Source organism: Oncorhynchus mykiss, chromosome 15 (genome assembly GCF_057628025.1).
Source record: "Oncorhynchus mykiss isolate SJ-2025 chromosome 15, ASM5762802v1, whole genome shotgun sequence".
In the NCBI taxonomy this organism is placed as follows: Eukaryota; Metazoa; Chordata; class Actinopteri; order Salmoniformes; family Salmonidae; genus Oncorhynchus; species Oncorhynchus mykiss.
Window position 1 is genome coordinate 29982578 of NC_143036.1, and position 17979 is coordinate 30000556.

Here is a 17979-nt window from a genome sequence, read left to right on the forward strand (position 1 = left end):
ACGCTATGGTTGTAGGCTTTGGTTGCATCACAAATAGCATCCTATTCCCTTTTTAGTGATGGGCCCTGGTCAAAAGTAATGCACTATAAAGGGAATAGTTTGCCATTTGGGACACATACTTTATTTTAAGGGAGGATAACCACCGGGCTGACGTGTGTGCACTCCTAGAACAAGCGGTAGGGTTCTTCAGTTGGTGGTTCCCCATAGAACCCTCTGTAACGGTTCTACCAATAACCCTTTATCATCTAAATCAAATCAAATCAAATTTGATTTGTCACATGCGCCGAATACAACAGGTATAGTGTAACGGCTTTCTTCCTGGGAAGGAGAGGCGGACCAAAACGCAGCGTGGTTAGGGTTAAACATCTTTAATAAAGACGAATACCGAGAAAACACTACAAATATACAAAACAATAAATGTGAAAACCGAAAACAGTCATGTGTGGTGAAACAAACACAGACACGGAAATAACCACCCACAAATCCCAACACAAAACAGGCTACCTAAATATGTTTCCAATCAGAGACAATGACTAACACCTGCCTCTGATTGAGAACAATATCAGGCCAAACATAGAAACAGACAAATCAGACACACAACATAGAATGACCACCCAGCTCACGTCCTGACCAACACTAAAACAAGGAAAACACACAAGAACTATGGTCAGAACGTGATATATAGTAGACCTTACCGTGAAATGCTTACTTACAAGCCCTTGACCAACAATGCAGTTCAAGAAATAGTTAAGAAAATATTTACCTAATAAACTAAAGAAAAAAAATAATTTAAAAAAAAAGTAAGACAAAAAAAATGACATAACAATAACTAGGCTACATACAGGGGGTACCGGTATTTGTAAAGTGACTATGCATAGATAATAAACAGCGAGTAGCAGCAGTGTAAAAACAATCCAAAGGTTCTTCCTTAAACCCTCTATGAAGGGTTCTACTGAGAACCCTTTTACCTTTGAAAGGTTCTTCCTAGAATCCTCTATGAACGCTTCGACCAACCTTATTAGCCTTTAAAATGAAACTCTGACAATACATTACATACACTACTGTTCTAAAGTTTTAGAACACCTACTCATTCAAGGGTTTTTCTTGTATCTTCACTACTATTCTACAATGTAGAAAATAGTCCCAAACAAAGAAAAACCTTTGAAGGAGTAGGTGTATATGATAAGGCCTTTCTTTGAGAGCTTAGTTTATACCCTAGGTCAGTGTTGTTAGGAAACTCCTGGTTTACATTCCACATCAGGCCTGCAAGTCACATTATGCTTGGCTTGCAAAGTGATGTGTAATGCATATTGGAATCCAGCCAGTGTGAGGATATTCAACGATTTGAACTTTTAATCACCTGGAACGTGCGTTGAGAACGACTGCCAAGGTGGGGAAGATTCATTAATGAGACTGCCTTAATCATCTAAAGTGGAACAACCATTGCAGTAACAGGTGCAATAAATCCAAGTAACAGATTGGATTATGTTAGAAACATTTATGTTATTTATATTTGAGTAGCATACCATTAATTAATCAATCAATGTACATGCAAAAACACAGATATTAATAGATGCAATTGTGAAAATCAACCTACAATAGAGCATTCTGGGAAATATGACAATGATGGGTGTGGTTTTGATTGTGTCATTTTGACTCTGTGTAGAGTAAAACAATCACACTTGACTCTGGTTATTAATACCAACAGACAACACTGGGGTTCTTGTATAACACTGAGTGTTAAGTTAATTTAACTCCTGAATCAACACTAAAAATTTAAATCAAGACAGAAATAATGGCAAAGATATCATCTTATATCAGCGAAAAGACTGGCCACCCCTCATAGCCTGGTTCCTCTCTAGGTTTCTTCCTAGGTTTTGACCTTTCTAGGGAGTTTTTCCTAGCCACTGTGCTTCTAGACCTGCATTGCTTGCTGTTTGGGGTTTTAGGCTGGGTTTCTGTACAGCACTTTGAGATATCAGCTGATGTACGAAGGGCTATATAAATACATTTGATTTGATTTGAACTGTGTTAGTACTGTTATTTGAAATGATTAAGGGAATATCAGATACTGTACATGCACAAATGTTCCATATAGGTACAGTTTAAAACATTCCCACGCCTATCTTTTTAAACTTGACTTTGATTACTCAAACTCTGAGGTAAACACTAATGCTCAGGCACTATTTCAATTAAATAAAAAATTACAATTAAAACATTTATTTAGATTCAGAAGGGTTCTATGTAGAACCCGTCTTGCCTTCCAAAGAATCTTTGAGGAACCCTACTTCCTAATACGGTTCTTAGGATGTTAAAGGTTCTAGGTAGAAACATTTTCCTTACAAATAACTTTTGTCTTCCAAAAAGTGTTCTTCAGATGAAAACAGTTATTGGTAGAAGCCTATCCTTCTGCAAAGAACCATTTTAGAACCATTTTTTCTAAGTGTGGAATGCAGTGGAATAACAAGGCAGCCAATAAACACACACACACACACACACACACGCAACCTATATCTTCTAGCCACACACAAGCACTTGCACACTAACAGGCAAACAGATGAAGTAGAGAGAAGGAGACAGACACGGGGAGGAAGCCGAGAGACACAAGGTGGTCACTCCGTATGGAGACAGCAGTTTGTCCAGTTGTTTCTCCTCTCTTCCTGTGAGCCTATGCTAACAAAGGCTTTCTCTATGTGTGTGCCTCTAGTGTCTGATAAGCCTCAGTCATTATGATTACACAGACAAAATGAGGGCAGCCTTTCCCTTAATTGAAGAGATGTTTTTCTCGGCCGCTGTTTGTGAGATAAGGCGCTCAAGGCGAATACGGAGAGATAGAAAGAGTGTGTGTGTGTGTGTGTGTGTGCACGTGCAGGCGTGTCTTCCTCCTATGCTGGCTGCTCCTATGAAGTCTCTCCAGAACTTAACAAAGCCTCAGTATGGAAAAACAATTGGGTTGTTTGGACAAAATGTTTAATAAAGTAGAGTGCTTGGTCAAGACGTTCTGGTAATGCCCATTCCTGTTTTTCCTCTATATACAGAACAGTACTCCCTGATACCAGAACATGTAAACAAAGGTGGAACTAGAAATGGAACAACATCTCTTATCCCTCTCCCTATCCGTCTCCGTCTCTGTGTCTCTCTCTCTCTCTCTCTCTCTCTCTCTCTCTCTCTCTCTCTCCCCCTCTCTCTCTCTCTCTCTCTCTCTCTCTCTCTCTCTCTCTCTCCCTCTCTTGCTCACCAGCTCCAGCCCCACACACTCACCCCTTTTTCTCTTTCTCTCATTCCCTGCTGTTCTTACTCCTACTGTCCAGTCCCCCAACCGTCCTGAAAGTGACGGCCATAATGAATTTGACAGCCTGCTCTATTGAATGGCTCTCTCTCTCTGGGTGTCTGCTCTTAAGTGTATTGTGAGACTGTCGTATTTTCCCCGGGCTGTCGGTTTAATGTTTTTGTGTTTGCAATAGATTTTTAGGAAAAGCCTCTCTCCTCATACTCCACAGTGTGTTGAGAGAGAGAGCGAGAGAGAGCGAGAGAGAGAGAGAACATTTGAAATGACTTAATTATTTTGGAACTTTTGTGAGTGTAATGTTTACTGTTCATTTTTGTTTGTTTCACTTTTGCTTATTATCTACATTGCTTTGGCAATGTTAACATATGTTTCCCATGCCAGTAAAGCCATTGAACTGAATTGAGAGAGAGAGAGAGAGAGAGAGAGAGAGAGAGAGAGAGAGAGAGAGAGAGAGAGAGAGAGAGAGAGAGAGAGAGAGAGAGAGAGAGAGAGAGAGAGAGAGAGAGAGAGAGAGAGAGAGAGAGAGAGAGAGAGAGAGAGAGAGAGAGAGAGAGAGAGAGAGAGAGAGAGAGAGAGAGAGAGAGAGAGAGAGAGAGAGAGAGAGAGAGAGAGAGAGAGAGAGAGAGAGAGAGAGAGAGAGAGAGAGAGAGAGAGAGAGAGAAGCCCCAAACCTCCATCCTCTTATCTCTTGTTACAATTTTTCTCAATTGCTAAAACACTAAAACCCATTGGCTGAACAAAGTTCTCAGTTGCCTGGACTCATTTAGCTAATTATGCAGTCTGTTGTCAATACCTTAAACCATTTCACATGGTTAAACACAATTTGCAGATCTCACTTAGACTTTTCAGCAAAACTCTAAACACATTCTTATTCTCAAAACACATTCTGCACTCTAATGCACATGTCATCCATACTGGTAAACACAAGTGGCAACAATCAAATACAAATAGAGAAGACATATCATTGATTGAACACAACTGCTCAAAATTGATTTAACCTGTTTCAAATGCTGGGACACAACCAATATAAGCCAGTTCAGAGAGCAAACAGGTTGTTGAAGGTGGGAAGGAGAGAGTCTGAGAATGGATACTGTAGTACAGTGCATTGTAGGCTGGATACTGTACAATGGACAAATTGTATGGCCCTGGACATTGTGCTTTCCATTTATTAACAGTATTGACTGCTCAATAGATTTTGACTGGTTGCAGGTTCATATCAACAAAGAACAAGAATTACAGTATCACAGAGACAAAGGACACGTTTGTGAGATCCAGGGTCCTGTACTGTAAAAATAGGGGTACAAGGAGGAGGAAGAACAAAAAACAAAATTGCGAAGAGCAAAGCAGAGTAGTAATTTGTGATCAATTTTGAGCTACTATGATAGAGCAATGTTTTCGTTCATCAAAAGACAATGACGAAAAAATATGAATATTTTTTTAGATAAAAAATGTGATTCTCCCTGAAAATGTTATGTTTTGAACAATGTGTTTTCTATTTTTCTGTGTATTGTTTACTGACTGCTTGAGAGTGTATATCATTTTGATCACTTTGTTTATGATTTGAGAGCAGTGTTTGATTTTGAACACAGGTAAAACTGTTTTGAGGCGAATGTTTTATTTTGCAAGAGGAGTCAGAGGTTATGTAAATAGTGCTTGAAGATGAGGTTTTGTATTTAATGTTTTCAGGAAATGGAGCAAGGTTTCAGAAATGGTGTTTTAGCAATTGAGAAAAACTATAAATGTCTTTCCCTCCCTCCCCCATGTTTACCTAGTAGACCGACAGGTAGGCTTACTGTAGTCACTCAACTCCCCCTCCTCCTTCTATCCTCCCGTTCTCCTGTATCTCCACAGCTCTGTGCTCTGCTGACTGCACTGGGTGGGGGCACACACGCGTACAAACACACACACACATCTGGATGGGGGCTGCACTTGACTGTGCGGCCCTTAAGGACAGGATTGATTTCTCACTGGGAGGGGCCGTGTTCTTGGCCTCTGTCGTAATGTGTTGTTTTCTTTACAGCCCGTCTGCTGTTGGTGAAGACATATGGTGACACGAAATGGCTGCAGCTATGAGTGACCTTTTGAAGAACACCCCCTCCAATTTTTTTTTCCCGCTTTTTCTTGCTGAACAAAAGTTTCAGCCAGATGCGTTCATCCGAAGCAACTTACAGCCATGTGTGCATGCGTTTAACGTATGGGTGGTCACAGGAATCAAACCCACCGTGCTCTACCAACTGAGCAACAAAGGACAACCTTTTTCGATTGATGTCCTCTCTGATGGAGCTGTATTTAGACGATGCGAGTAAACACACACACTCTCACACACACACACACACACACACACTGTGGAAAAGCTGAGTGAGAAAGCAGCAGGCGTACCTTTTCGCCAGCCTTCTAACTGTCTCTAATGGCTGAAGAAGAAACAGACCTCTGTGACTCTAACCTGTCATACAAACACCACCTTGTTGTGCGACTGAACAGAGTGGAAGCCCTTAACAAAGTCCTTATTGTCACTGACTGTGTGTGTGTGTGCGTGCGTGTGTGTGCGTGCGTGCCTGCGTGTCCGGTTTGAGACTGTCAGGCAGAGAGGGAAGCTTCGCCAGGGAACATGACTGAGAAACTCCATTATATGATGAGTGGAATTTACTCCGCTAAATCAGCATTTCCTCTTTGAAGCCCTTCAGGTTTTATTGTATGTAATATAATTAGCTAATTAATCAGCAGGACCAAGCAGCTGATGCAGGTGGGGGGTTAGGAGGCCAGTGGCTGGGGGTCAGCGGGGATATGATGGACCATTTTTGTAAACGTGTGGAAAGATGAACAGACATGCATCTTGACTTGCTGAAGTTCGGTGGTTTATTGGACTGCACCTGGCCCGAAAGGGGGCAGCACCTGTCTGACCTTGATATGTGAGAGCGAGAGAGACCTTGAATGAGTGGAATATAATAGTAGGCCCTCAGTCGTTTACATGCTGACTTGTTGCGTGGTGGCGACTGTCGTATATAATGAGTACTATCTGCTCTGTGTTACTTCCTCAGGGTTCATCTACACGGGTGATGTGGTCCACAGGATGCTGACGGCCACCCAGTACATCGCCCCCCTCATGGCCAACTTTGATCCCAGTGTCTCCAGGAACTCAACCGTCATCTACTTTGACAATGGTACGTGGCATTCAGTCCCTAGTTTTTCTGTGCTCTGTCCTTAAGATATTAGCAACTCCAGCTACAAGATCCCACTTCTGACAGAAGTGCGTAACTTGCAAGATGCAAAGCTGAGACCCATGGCTCTCAAAGGCATGCTGGAGCACATGACGAACTGCGCCAGAAGCACAGACTATTGGTGGGAAAAGGAAAACCTAATAATGGGCTCTTTCAAAAACAGGTCAATCTTATGGTTGGAATCATGGCCTCCATGGCAAATCTCCCCAAATCAGTGTCTGCCTCCCAAATGGCACCCTATATCCTATTTCGGGGATAGGGTGTCATTTAGGACGCAGCTAGTGACTGACCAGCTGAATGACCTTTTCCAGTGGACCTTTTCCATCATGGGTTAGGCAGTGTGGCAGCTGATCGATACCCAGCCTAGATGCTCTTTACCAGTCCATCCATCAGGCAGTGGCCTGCCAAGGCTGCATGTAGACGGGAACCTCAGCCTTGCCTCTCTACCTCATACACATCCAATTAAAACCTGATTCATCTACTTTAAATGTAGCCCCCCATGGGGACCCACTGACAGCCTCTCTTTCGCACTTTAAGAAGTATTCAACGTTGTAAGAAGTTGTGTCTATGTGTTTTCAACATTTTCGAGCCCTATGCAGTCATCGTCCCCCTGCCGACTAGTACACTATTCCCAGTGTGTCGAGAGATTTTTTTTTGCCTAACTTTCTGCAGCATATAAGCCATTTTAGGGAAAAACAAGGCCAGCTTGTGCAGTGCACTCATTCTCACCCAGTGTGTATTTTTAGAAGAGGGAGCCCCAGATAGCACGGCTGCTTTCTCCCTGAACTCAATGCATTTTAAGTAGGCTCCGGACTTCTATTAGGCTTACCTTTTATAGCGCTGACTGGTGGAACTCACACGGCCAACAAGGAGTAGCCACACTACTCTCTTTTCCCTCCTCCAATCTACCTATACCTCTGTCTACCTCTACACGTCTTCAATTTACCCTCAATTGCCCCCTCTCTCCCTCCCTCCTTCCCCACCCAAAACAGAATCCAAGCAGAGTAGCGTTGCGTTCCCAGCCCCCCGTACACTGTTCTAGCCAGGACCCATTCTCAGTCAGATAGAGAGAGTATTCAGAACAGACAGGGTTACTGTGACAACCGCTGGCTTGCATCCCAAATGGCACCCTATTCCCTATACAGTGCACCACGTTTGACCAGGGCACATAGGGCACCCCAATTTCCCATAGAGGGAATAGGGTGCCATTTGGGACGCGGCCACTGACATGCCCTGCCTCGATTCCTGTCCTCTCTACATCAAGCATGCGGCCCCATGCCCCGGCCAGGTCATCGAGGATCCTGTAGCATCAGCCTCATGCATAAGCCTTCTGGAGGCCAGGTGTGGATATTATGGGGTTTCCTGTAGCACTACAGCTGCAGTACTCCTAGCTGTCAGCAGAGAAACGAAATCCCCACTTTACTTTGGACGGGAGAGAGGTTCAGGCTGTGTGATGGAAAAATTGATTACTTATGTTAACAAACCTTTATTGCTCTGGCTCCTGGCCAAATGACTGTCTGGCTGCATGGGAGAGCAAAGGCATCACTTTCACATCCAAAGGCTCTCCAAAGTCCACACTAAATCAAAACAGCATGGGGAGGAACGTGAGGTTTGCACCCAGGGTAGGGATGTGCGTGGTTATTTGAATATCTGAACGGGATGTTAGTGTTCAAATACATTTTTGGAGAGAAAACAGGCCTCTTTTAACCAGATTGCTTTTTCTAAATTAAATGACAATATCCATGTCACATTGTTATATACAAGGATATACCATGACATTTCAAATGATTCACTGAATAAAATAACAAACTTTTCAGTGTAGTTTTTGACATGCACGTGCGCCCCACCAAAAGACCGGTAGCCTTCACCTGTCTTGTTGTTTATGTTGTCCAATCAGAGCGGCAAAGAGGCTCAATGTGTAGCAAATGGCGTGAGAGTTCACTAACGTAATGCAACGATGGAACAAAAAACAAACAAAAAAGCTCTAAAAGTTAGCGTGAAGGCTACAATGAGCAACCAACAGGTAGGCTGTTTTATCTGAATGGGGTTGGGGAGAAAGCGCAGCATGTGTCTTCAATCAGCCTCGCTACTCCAGTCAAGACAGGCACTGTTATGTGGGATGATGAATAACGTTGTGGCTGCTACAAGTTAGATAGTCTTGGCTGTAGCCGAGTTGCCTTGGCGTCTCTCTCTCTCGCTCTAGCTCCCTCTGCTCGCTACACACACCGCCCCATATAACCTCTGCAGGCACAGCTGCAGCAATAGAGCGCCAGCCTCTACCACGCGCAGCAGTGCTCAGGTTAAAAATGTGCGTTTAAAAAAAACACGAATGTATTGCGAAAATACTGATATCCGACAACAACAAAAAAGGATACTATTTGAATATTGAAATGATTTCAACCCACCCCGCCACACACACACCCATCCAGTGCAGAGTACTTCATGTGAGCTTCCTCCTGATTCTTCAAAAATAATGAAATGTGTCCTGTATGTTGCAAGGAGTTTTGTTAACTGGAATATAAACTCAGCAAAAAAAGAAACGTCCCTTTTTTCAGGACCCTGTCTTTCAAATATAAGTCGTATGAATCCAAATAACTTAACAGATCTTCATTGTAAAGGGTTTAAACATCGTTTCCGTGCTTGTTCAATGAAGCATAAACAATTAATGAACGTGCACCTGTGGAACGGTTGTTAAGACACTAACAGCTTACACACGGTAGGCAATTAAGGTCACAGTTATGAAAACGTAGGACACTAAAGAGGCCTTTCTACTGACTCTGAAAATCACCAAAAGAAAGATGCCCAGGGTCCCTGCTCATCTGTGTGAACGTGCCTTAGGCATGCTACAGACGTGGCCAGGACAAAAAATTGTAATGTCCGTACTGTGAGACGCCTAAGACAGCGCTACAGGGAGACAGGATGGACAGCTGATCGTCCTCGCAATGGCAGACCATGTGTAACAACACCTGCAAAGGATCGGTACATCCGAACATCACACCTGCGGGACAGGTACAGGATGGCAACAACAACTGCCCGAGGTACACCAGGAACGCACAATCCCTACATCAGTGCTCAGACTGTCCAAAATAGGCTGAGAGAGGCTTGTAGGCCTATTGTAAGGCAGCTCCTCACCATACCTCACCGCCAACAACATCTTCTATGGGCACAAACCCACCGTCGCTGGACCCGACAGGACTGGCAAAAAGTTTTCTTCACTGATGAGACGTGGTTTTGTCTCACCAGGGGTGATGGTCGGATTCACGTTTATCGACGAAGGAATGAGCGTTACACCGAGGCCTGTAGTCTGGAGCGGGATCGATTTGGAGGTGGAGGGTCCATCATGGTCTGGGGCGGTGTGTCACAGAATCATCTGACTGAGCTTGTTGTCATTGCAGGCAATCTCAACGCTGTGTGTTACAGGGAAGACTTCCTCCTCCCTCATGTGGTACCCTTCCTGCAGGCTCATCCTAACATGACCCTCCAGCAACCAGCCATATTGCTCATTCTGTGCGTGATTTCCTGCAAGACAGGAATGTCAGTTTTATGCCATGGCCAGCGAAGAGCCCAGATCTCAATCCCATTGAGCACGTCTGCGACTTGTTGGATTGGAGGGTGAGGGCTAGGGCCGTTCCCCCCAGAAATGTCCGGGAACCTTGGTGGAAGTGTGGGGTAACATCTCACCGCAAGAACTGGCAATTCTGGTGCAGTCCATGAGGAGATGCACTGCAGTACTTAATGCAGCTGGTGGCCACACCAGATACTGACTGCTACTTTTGACTTTGACCCCCCTTTGTCCAGGGGCACATTATTCAATTTCTGTTAGTCACATGTCTGTGGAACTTGTTCAGTTTATGTCTGTTGTTGAATCTAATGTTCATACAAATATTTGCACGTTAAGTTTGCTGAAAATAAACGCAGTTGACAGTGAGAGGACGCTTCTTTTTTTTGCTGAGTTTACTAGGCTTACATGTATCTTTTATAATCTGAGAAGGTGAGACTGTGGTATCAGAGAAGACACGTCACAACTCATTTTGGCTACACTGGGTGCCTCCGGAAATGTTTGAAACTTAAGGAACCTTGCCTCCTCTGGGTTTTGCTCTCCAAATTCGTATCTAATAGAAATCTATGTAGTTCTCTGTTGTCATGTGTAGTTATATATCAGGGGTGGGTAATCATTTTGTCTCAAAGGGCCACATTGGGATTTCAAAATTCAGGGGGCTGCATAGACTTCTTTGGGGACAGATTTTGTTATAGGTCCATTATAATTTCTGTTTTAAACCCCTAGGATTCCCACACCTGTTATGTATGTTATGTATGGTTCTGTATGGTCCTGTGTGGTTATACTGTATGTGGTTCTATATTATTTTGTATGGTCATGTGTGGTTCTATGTGGTTCTAAGTGGTTTTGTGTGGAACTGTGTGTTTATATGTAGTTCTGTGTGGCCCTGTGTGGTTATACAGTGTGTTGTTCTGTGTGGTACTGTGTTGTTCTAAGTAAGTTATATCTAGTTCTAAGTGGTTCTTTGTGGTTTTGCATGGTCCTGTGTGGTTATGAGGTCCTGTTTGGTTGTCTAAGGTTCTGACAGTCTCCCTCTCTCCCTCTCTCCCTTCCTCTCATCCAGGCACTGCTCTGGTAGTCCAGTGGGACCATGTCCACCTGCAGGACAGCTACAACCTGGGCAGCTTCACCTTCCAGGCCACACTGCACAGTGACGGCAGGATCGTCTTCGCCTACAAAGAGGTGTCTCTCTCTCTCTCTCTCTCTCTCTCTCTCTCTCTCACACTCTCTCTCTGTTGCTCCCTATCTAGGCTATATGTCCCTCCCCTCTGCCTCTTTCTCTCTCTTTCTCTATTTCTGCTACTCTTAGTCCCTCTCTCACTGTCTCTCTTTATTTCTCTCGCTGCTCCTCCCTCCAGCTATCTCCCATAGATGGGTGGATTGCTTAGCGACAAAACCCGATCTGTGCGCAACCCTTGAGGAAAACAGAAGGGATTAGTTTAGAATCAAGGGATTGTTGACAACATGCACACTTTATTTCCTCTCCAAATGTTCATTGAGAACATAAATACATTTGCACAATGAGTATTTGTTGTCTCTCTCAAATATGTCATTACCATTGTTGGCTAGCTAGATAGCGATAATTAGCTTAACAAGACATGGTATCAAGAACAAGATAAAAACCAGCTGAAACGAGCCACCTACGATTCCCCCCACATGGCAGCTTCTTGTCATTGTTGCTAGCTATCTGAGCTTTCAGAATGGTAACAGCACACGGCCTCTGCAATGCTCGCGCATCATTTCCGTGACGTTGTCAGCTGACCCAGCTATAGAGGTGTAGGAGTGACATTACGTCACACCCAGCTCGTGAGGGGCAGGGAATTCTTCACACTCACAGCTCTCTCTCTCTCTCTCTCTCTCTCTCTCTCTCTCTCTCTCTCTCTCTCTCTCTCTCTCTCTCTCTCTGTTTCCGTTTCTCTCTCTCTGTTTCAATCTCTCTCGCTCTCTCATTCCTCACCCTCTCTTCCCTGTGGCGACGGAGCACTTATTACATTCTCTCCGTGATTGAGTTGATAAATAAAGCTCTGTGCTCTCCAACCTCTGTTCTCAATCAGGGCATGACGCGACATATCTCTTTCTCTCTCTCTCTCTTTCTCTCCGTTCCAATCAGGGAGTACTTTTCTCTAAACACTCACCTCATCCACCTTCATGTAAAGACGTAAAGGGGACTGCTGTGTTCACTTCACTTTCACCACACAATAAAAGTGTGTCTCTCCAAGGATCTCTACATTCTCAAGTTTGAGCCCGCCAGACTTGTTTTGTGGAATTATTAATTGGATTTTCTGGGGAGATGAGTTGATTGTACGCTCTTTGTTCTTGCCAGTAAGTGAAGTCCCATTGTCTGTAGGCTTGCGTCACAAAATGGCACCCTATTCCCTACATAGTGCCGGCCCTGGTCAAAAGAAGTGCACTATAAACGGTATAGGGTGTCATTTGGGACACATTTACCCCAGCGTTCCATCAGCATCAGAAACTGTTAGGCCTCAGCCTGGTTTGGTCTGTTTTCAGGCGGCTCAGTTAGATAGACAGGTGTGGCGGCTGGTGATTGATGCCCCTCCTCTCCTCTCTCTTCCAGATCCCCATCGAGGTGGCTCAGATCAGCTCTGTCAATCACCCGGTGAAGGTGGGCCTCTCCGATGCCTTTGTGGTGGTCCACAGGATCCAACAGATTCCCAGTGAGTCACCATGATGCAGAGAGTGCTGCGTTACTGCACGCACGCACACACACGACTCCCTGCGTCGCTACATACACATAAACCATCATAAACCACATCCAACACACATACACACGACTCCCTATATCACTACATACACATAAACCATCATAAACCACATCCCACACACACACACACACGACTCCCTACATTGCTACATACACATTAACCATCATAAACCACATCCCACACACACACACAACTCCCTGCGTCGCTACATACACATAAACCATCATAAACCACATCCCACACACACACACAACTCCCTGCGTCACTACATACACATAAACCATCATAAACCACATCCCACACATACACACACGACTCCCTGCATCGCTACATACACATAAACCACATCACACACACACACGACTCCCTGCATTGCTACATACACATAAACCACATCACACACACACACACACACGACTCCCTGCATCGCTACATAAACATAAACCACATCACACACACACACACACACACACACGACTCCCTGCATCGCTACATACACATAAACCACATCACACACACACGACTCCCTGCATCGCTACATACACATAAACCACATCACACACACACACACATGCACGCACACCTTTTACCACTCACACATCACGTACACACATACCACATTACACCTTTTACTCCACACACACCATCAAACATCACTTCAGTTTTTTACTGTGTATATACCATCACATACCACCTCATACTGCATGACACCAAAGGATGGGCAGTGGATACATACAGTAAGCCAATCACATGACCGGTACAAGTTTTTTTTCCCCTCTCAGAACTCCTCCCTTGTGGGGCTGGAATACGGTGAAGTTGCCCGTAGACCAGGGGTGGGCAACTACGGCCCGCGGGCCGCATTCGGGAATTTTAAAGGATATAATATTTTGAGTTTAAAAAAAACACTCCAGGCCACAGCCAACATTAGATTGGACCGATATATATTGGACCTAAAATACCTGCCCCATTTCTGGCCCGCAAATTGATTTTGATGAACAAATACGTTTAAAAAAAAAAGTCTGTGCTGCCTTTTGTTGTATTCAAAATCCCCAAATTCCCCCCTGCCCTATATGCTGATCTTGGTTCAGTTCTGCATTTCTCCCACTGGGGGAAGGGAAGTTGGTCCTAGATCTGAACCTCACGCCAAAGCGGCATGAGTTCAACCTTTTGTTGTGGCCTCTCAAACGGCAGAATGGGAATGATTACATGGGCGCGGTCCAGAATTGTCTCTTTGCATGACGTTCCTTCCAATTGAGGGCCATTAAAGTTAAAAGAAAGTTGAGCAAAGAGGAGAAAGTCAACCTTTTCATCCACTGCTAGACCCTCTCTGGGGCTTTCATTTCATTTTCAAGTCTGCGAAAATCATTCATTTAATTGCTTGTTGATGATATGTTCATAGGACTTGGCTTTTGAAGAATGTACAGTATTTGTTTCACGTAGCGTTTTATAGCTTGTTATTTATAACATTTCAACGTTGTCTGGAATTATTAAATCATGGGTAAGAAGTACCTCTGCTCAGAAAACTTTAAAGACTCCCCGTTGGAACCCCATTGCCTACATAGTGCACTACTTTTTATTTTACCAAAGCCCTATGGGCACTACTACAATAGGGGGCCATTTGGAACAAAGCCACTGTGGTCAGTAATAAAGGGTTTAGGTGTTATAATGGGGAGTTCAAACCTGCTGCTCAGCTGTTCTGTGAGTGTTGTGCTTCTGTGGTTGTTGATTATTTCTACTTTTCTGAAAACTGTGGGTTCAGCTGTGCTCTTGTAACTGTAGCCACAGTAGCTCTCCCACAACACTCTTGTTGGTACTATATAGCCCTCAAACTCAACTCTGGACCTCGAAGCCAGTTCCACTGTGTTTTTTCATTGTTCCCCTCTAATCAGGAACTCATTTAGACCTGGGACACCAGGTGGGTACAATTAATTATCAGGTAGAACAGAAAACGAGCAGGCTCCGGACTTCGTAGGGTAAGAGTTGAATACCCCTGCTATAGAGGGTTCTCGGGCTTCCAAAGGACTTGTGTTAAATACTACCCTCTTTGATGCAGTCTTTCTAACGTTCAGCTCAGCTGGATGAAAACCGTCTGCTCAGCTGCATCCCAAATGGCACCCTATTCCCTATGGGACCTTGTCAAAGGTAATGCAGTATATAGGGAATAGGGTGACATTTGCGATGTGGGGTGGGGGAGGGGCTGAAGAGTATTTATCTCCGCTCTGCTGAGGAGTATTTTTCTCTGCTCATACAAGAGTAATAAAGGCCTAGTTTCTTTCTTTTAATTATTATAATAATAATTGTTTTAATCAGGAGGTGCTGCCGCACCCTCAGCACCCCTACTTCAAACTTAATCCTTAACTTACCCAATGAATGCCTAAACTTAAGTTTAACCCTATCCCTAACTTTAACCCTAACGTTAACCATTCAGAATTAACGCCTACACTTTTTTTGGACTGACAACGAAGATACGGCACCAGATGGTGTCTTTTAAACTTCAAGCCATGGCGTAATTCTGTTGCTGCAGCTATGCCATTTTATTTGGAGATTCGGTTGCAAAGTTCTGTCTGTTCTAGCCTGAAAGACTGTAAAATGCTGAGCCAGCTTCCTCACAAACTTTTACTGGGTTCACTTCTTTATTTATTTTGGTTTAATGGACAATACAGCCCAAACAGTAGTACTGTACTCCCTCTGAAGTAAACTATTGGTTTCCTGTATGAGAGGCCTCTCCTTTGGAAGTGTAATATCCTGAAAACATACATTTTATCATATATTTCATATACCTAGTGAATGGTGGCGAATGTGGTATCTCTAGAGAGGAGAGAAATAGGCAGGTTGGTGGATGAACATGGAGAAGGTGATATTTGGGCAGAGAGCAGACACCCATGTCTGTCTGTCTGTCTGGAGAGAAAGGTCAGGATTAGCGTCTTGGGTCTTCAGTCGGTCAAAAGGGCAGGACAATCTCTCTCTCTCAATGTGTCTCAGCCGCTGCTGTTTAGTAGGCAAAGCATGTTGCCAATGCACCCATTTCAGGATATACAGTACCAATGTTAGCTACTGGTTCGTCAACATGTTATGCCGTGCAGTGCTCTGAAAAGGCTGGATTTGGTTGTTTATAACTGATGATTCTTAATTAAAAGGGAATTGTAGGAAGGTTTATGCCTCATGATTTTTGATCACTATAACTCTCCTTGATGTGGCAGAGCTTGCGAACTATCACGGATTACAAAGGGAAACCTAGCTGCCCAATTACACGAGCGTTCCAGACGAGCTAAATGCCTTCTATGCTCACTTCGAGCCAAGCAACACTGAACCATGTGTAAGAGCACCAGCTGTTCCAGACGACTGTGTGATCACGCTCTCCGTAGCCAATGTGAGGAAGACTTTTTAAACAGGTTAACATTCACAAGGCTGCAGGGCCAGATTAATTACCAGGATGCGTGCTCAGAGTCTGCGCTGACCAGCTGGCAAGTGTCTTCACTGAATTTTCAACCTCTCCCTGACCCAATCTATAATACATAAATATTTTGAGCAGACCACCACACTCCCTGTGCCCAATGACTATCGCCCTGTAGCACTCACATCTGTAGCCATGAAATACTTTCAAAGGCTGGTCATGACTCACACTTATCACCATCATCCCAGACACCCTGGGCCCACTCCAATTTGCATACTGCCCCACAGATCTACAGATGACGCAATCTCTATTACACTCCACACTGCCATTTCCCACTTGGACAAAGGGAACACCAACGTGAGAATGCTGTTCACTGACTACAGCTCAGCGTGGTAGGTGGTAGGCCTGATCACCGACGACGATGATACATTCTATAGGGAGGAGGTTAGAGACCTGGCAGTGTGGTGCCAGGACAACAATCTCTCTCTTAACATCAGCAAAACAAAAGAGCTGATCGTGAACTACAGGAAATGGGGGGCCGAGCACACCCCCTTCAACATTGATGGGGTTGTAGTGGAGACGGTCGAGAGCTTCAAGTTCCTCGGTCTCCAAATCTCTAAGGACCTATCAGGGTCCAAAACACAAGCACAGTCATGAAGAGGGCACGACAACACCTTTTCACATGGGCCCTCAGTTCTTTAAAAAAGTTATACAGCTGCACCATTGAGATCATCTTGACAGGCTGCGTCACCCCTTTGTATAGAAACTGCTCGGCACCCGACCGCAAGGTTCTACAGAGGGTAGTGCGTATAGCCCAGTACATCACTGGTGCCGAGCTCCCTGTCATCCAGGACCTCTATACCAGGCGGTTTCAGAGGAAGGCCCTAAAAAAGGCTCCAGCCACCCAAGTCACAGACTTTTCTCTCTGCTACCGCACGACAAGTGTTACCAATGCACTAAATCTGGAACCAACAGGACCCTGAACAGCTTCTACCTCCAAGCCATGAGACTTCTAAAGAGTTAATTAAATAATTAATCAAGTAGCCAGACTATCTGCATTGATCCTTTTTGCGCTCACTTTCATGACTGATCACTTACTCTTCTGCTCTTGTTGACAATATGTCACTTTATTCCTAGTTTATTTCTACCTCAATGACCTCGTACCCCTGCACATTGACTCAGTATTGGTAGCTCTTGTATATAGCCTAGTTATCGTTATTCATTTTTTTAATCTATTATTACTTTTATTATTACATTTTGTACTTTTCTATTATTTCTCTATTTTCTTTCTCTCTGCATTGTTGGGAAGGTCCCGTAACTAAGTATTTCACTGTTAGTTCACACCTGTTGCTTGTGATGAATACAAATGTTTTGATTTGGTTCATTGTGGATATGAGACAACAGTAAAAGCCCTAACAATCTTGAGAACACACACACACACACCCTGATCTGGTCCCCCTGGACAGCAGGTAGAATGGATCCTTCTGCAGTATTGATTGCACTGGCCCAGGGTTCCACCCAGCTCGGAAACTCAGACTGTGTCAGATGGCTGGACTACTTTTGATCTGATTTCCTGCTGTGTAATCCCAATCCGTACAGCTGTGTGAAACTCGTTTTTCATTCTCCTGGAAGAATAGAATGTCTTTTGAAATGTAGATCAACCTTTTAAGGACCGGTTGTTCTTTTAGGCACATCTGCTGATACTTGCAGTGTTAACGACTGTACATGAAAATGGTATTTGACGTTATCTCTCGTATTCTAATATGTTCATGTATTTAGACTAGAATGATTGCTTA

The 17979-nt window shown here is 44.1% G+C and overlaps 1 protein-coding gene across 1 annotated transcript in view; it reads left to right on the forward strand.

Moving 5' to 3' along the window:
* plxdc2b (plexin domain containing 2b) overlaps nt 1-17979 on the forward strand; it is a 171133-nt gene that overhangs the window by 115560 nt on the left and 37594 nt on the right. Inside the window, exons 5-7 of the mRNA XM_021562992.3 lie at nt 6328-6450; nt 11130-11248; nt 12642-12741. Of these exons, the coding sequence (XP_021418667.1) occupies nt 6328-6450; nt 11130-11248; nt 12642-12741 (342 nt within the window). The remainder of the gene's footprint in view (nt 1-6327; nt 6451-11129; nt 11249-12641; nt 12742-17979) is intronic.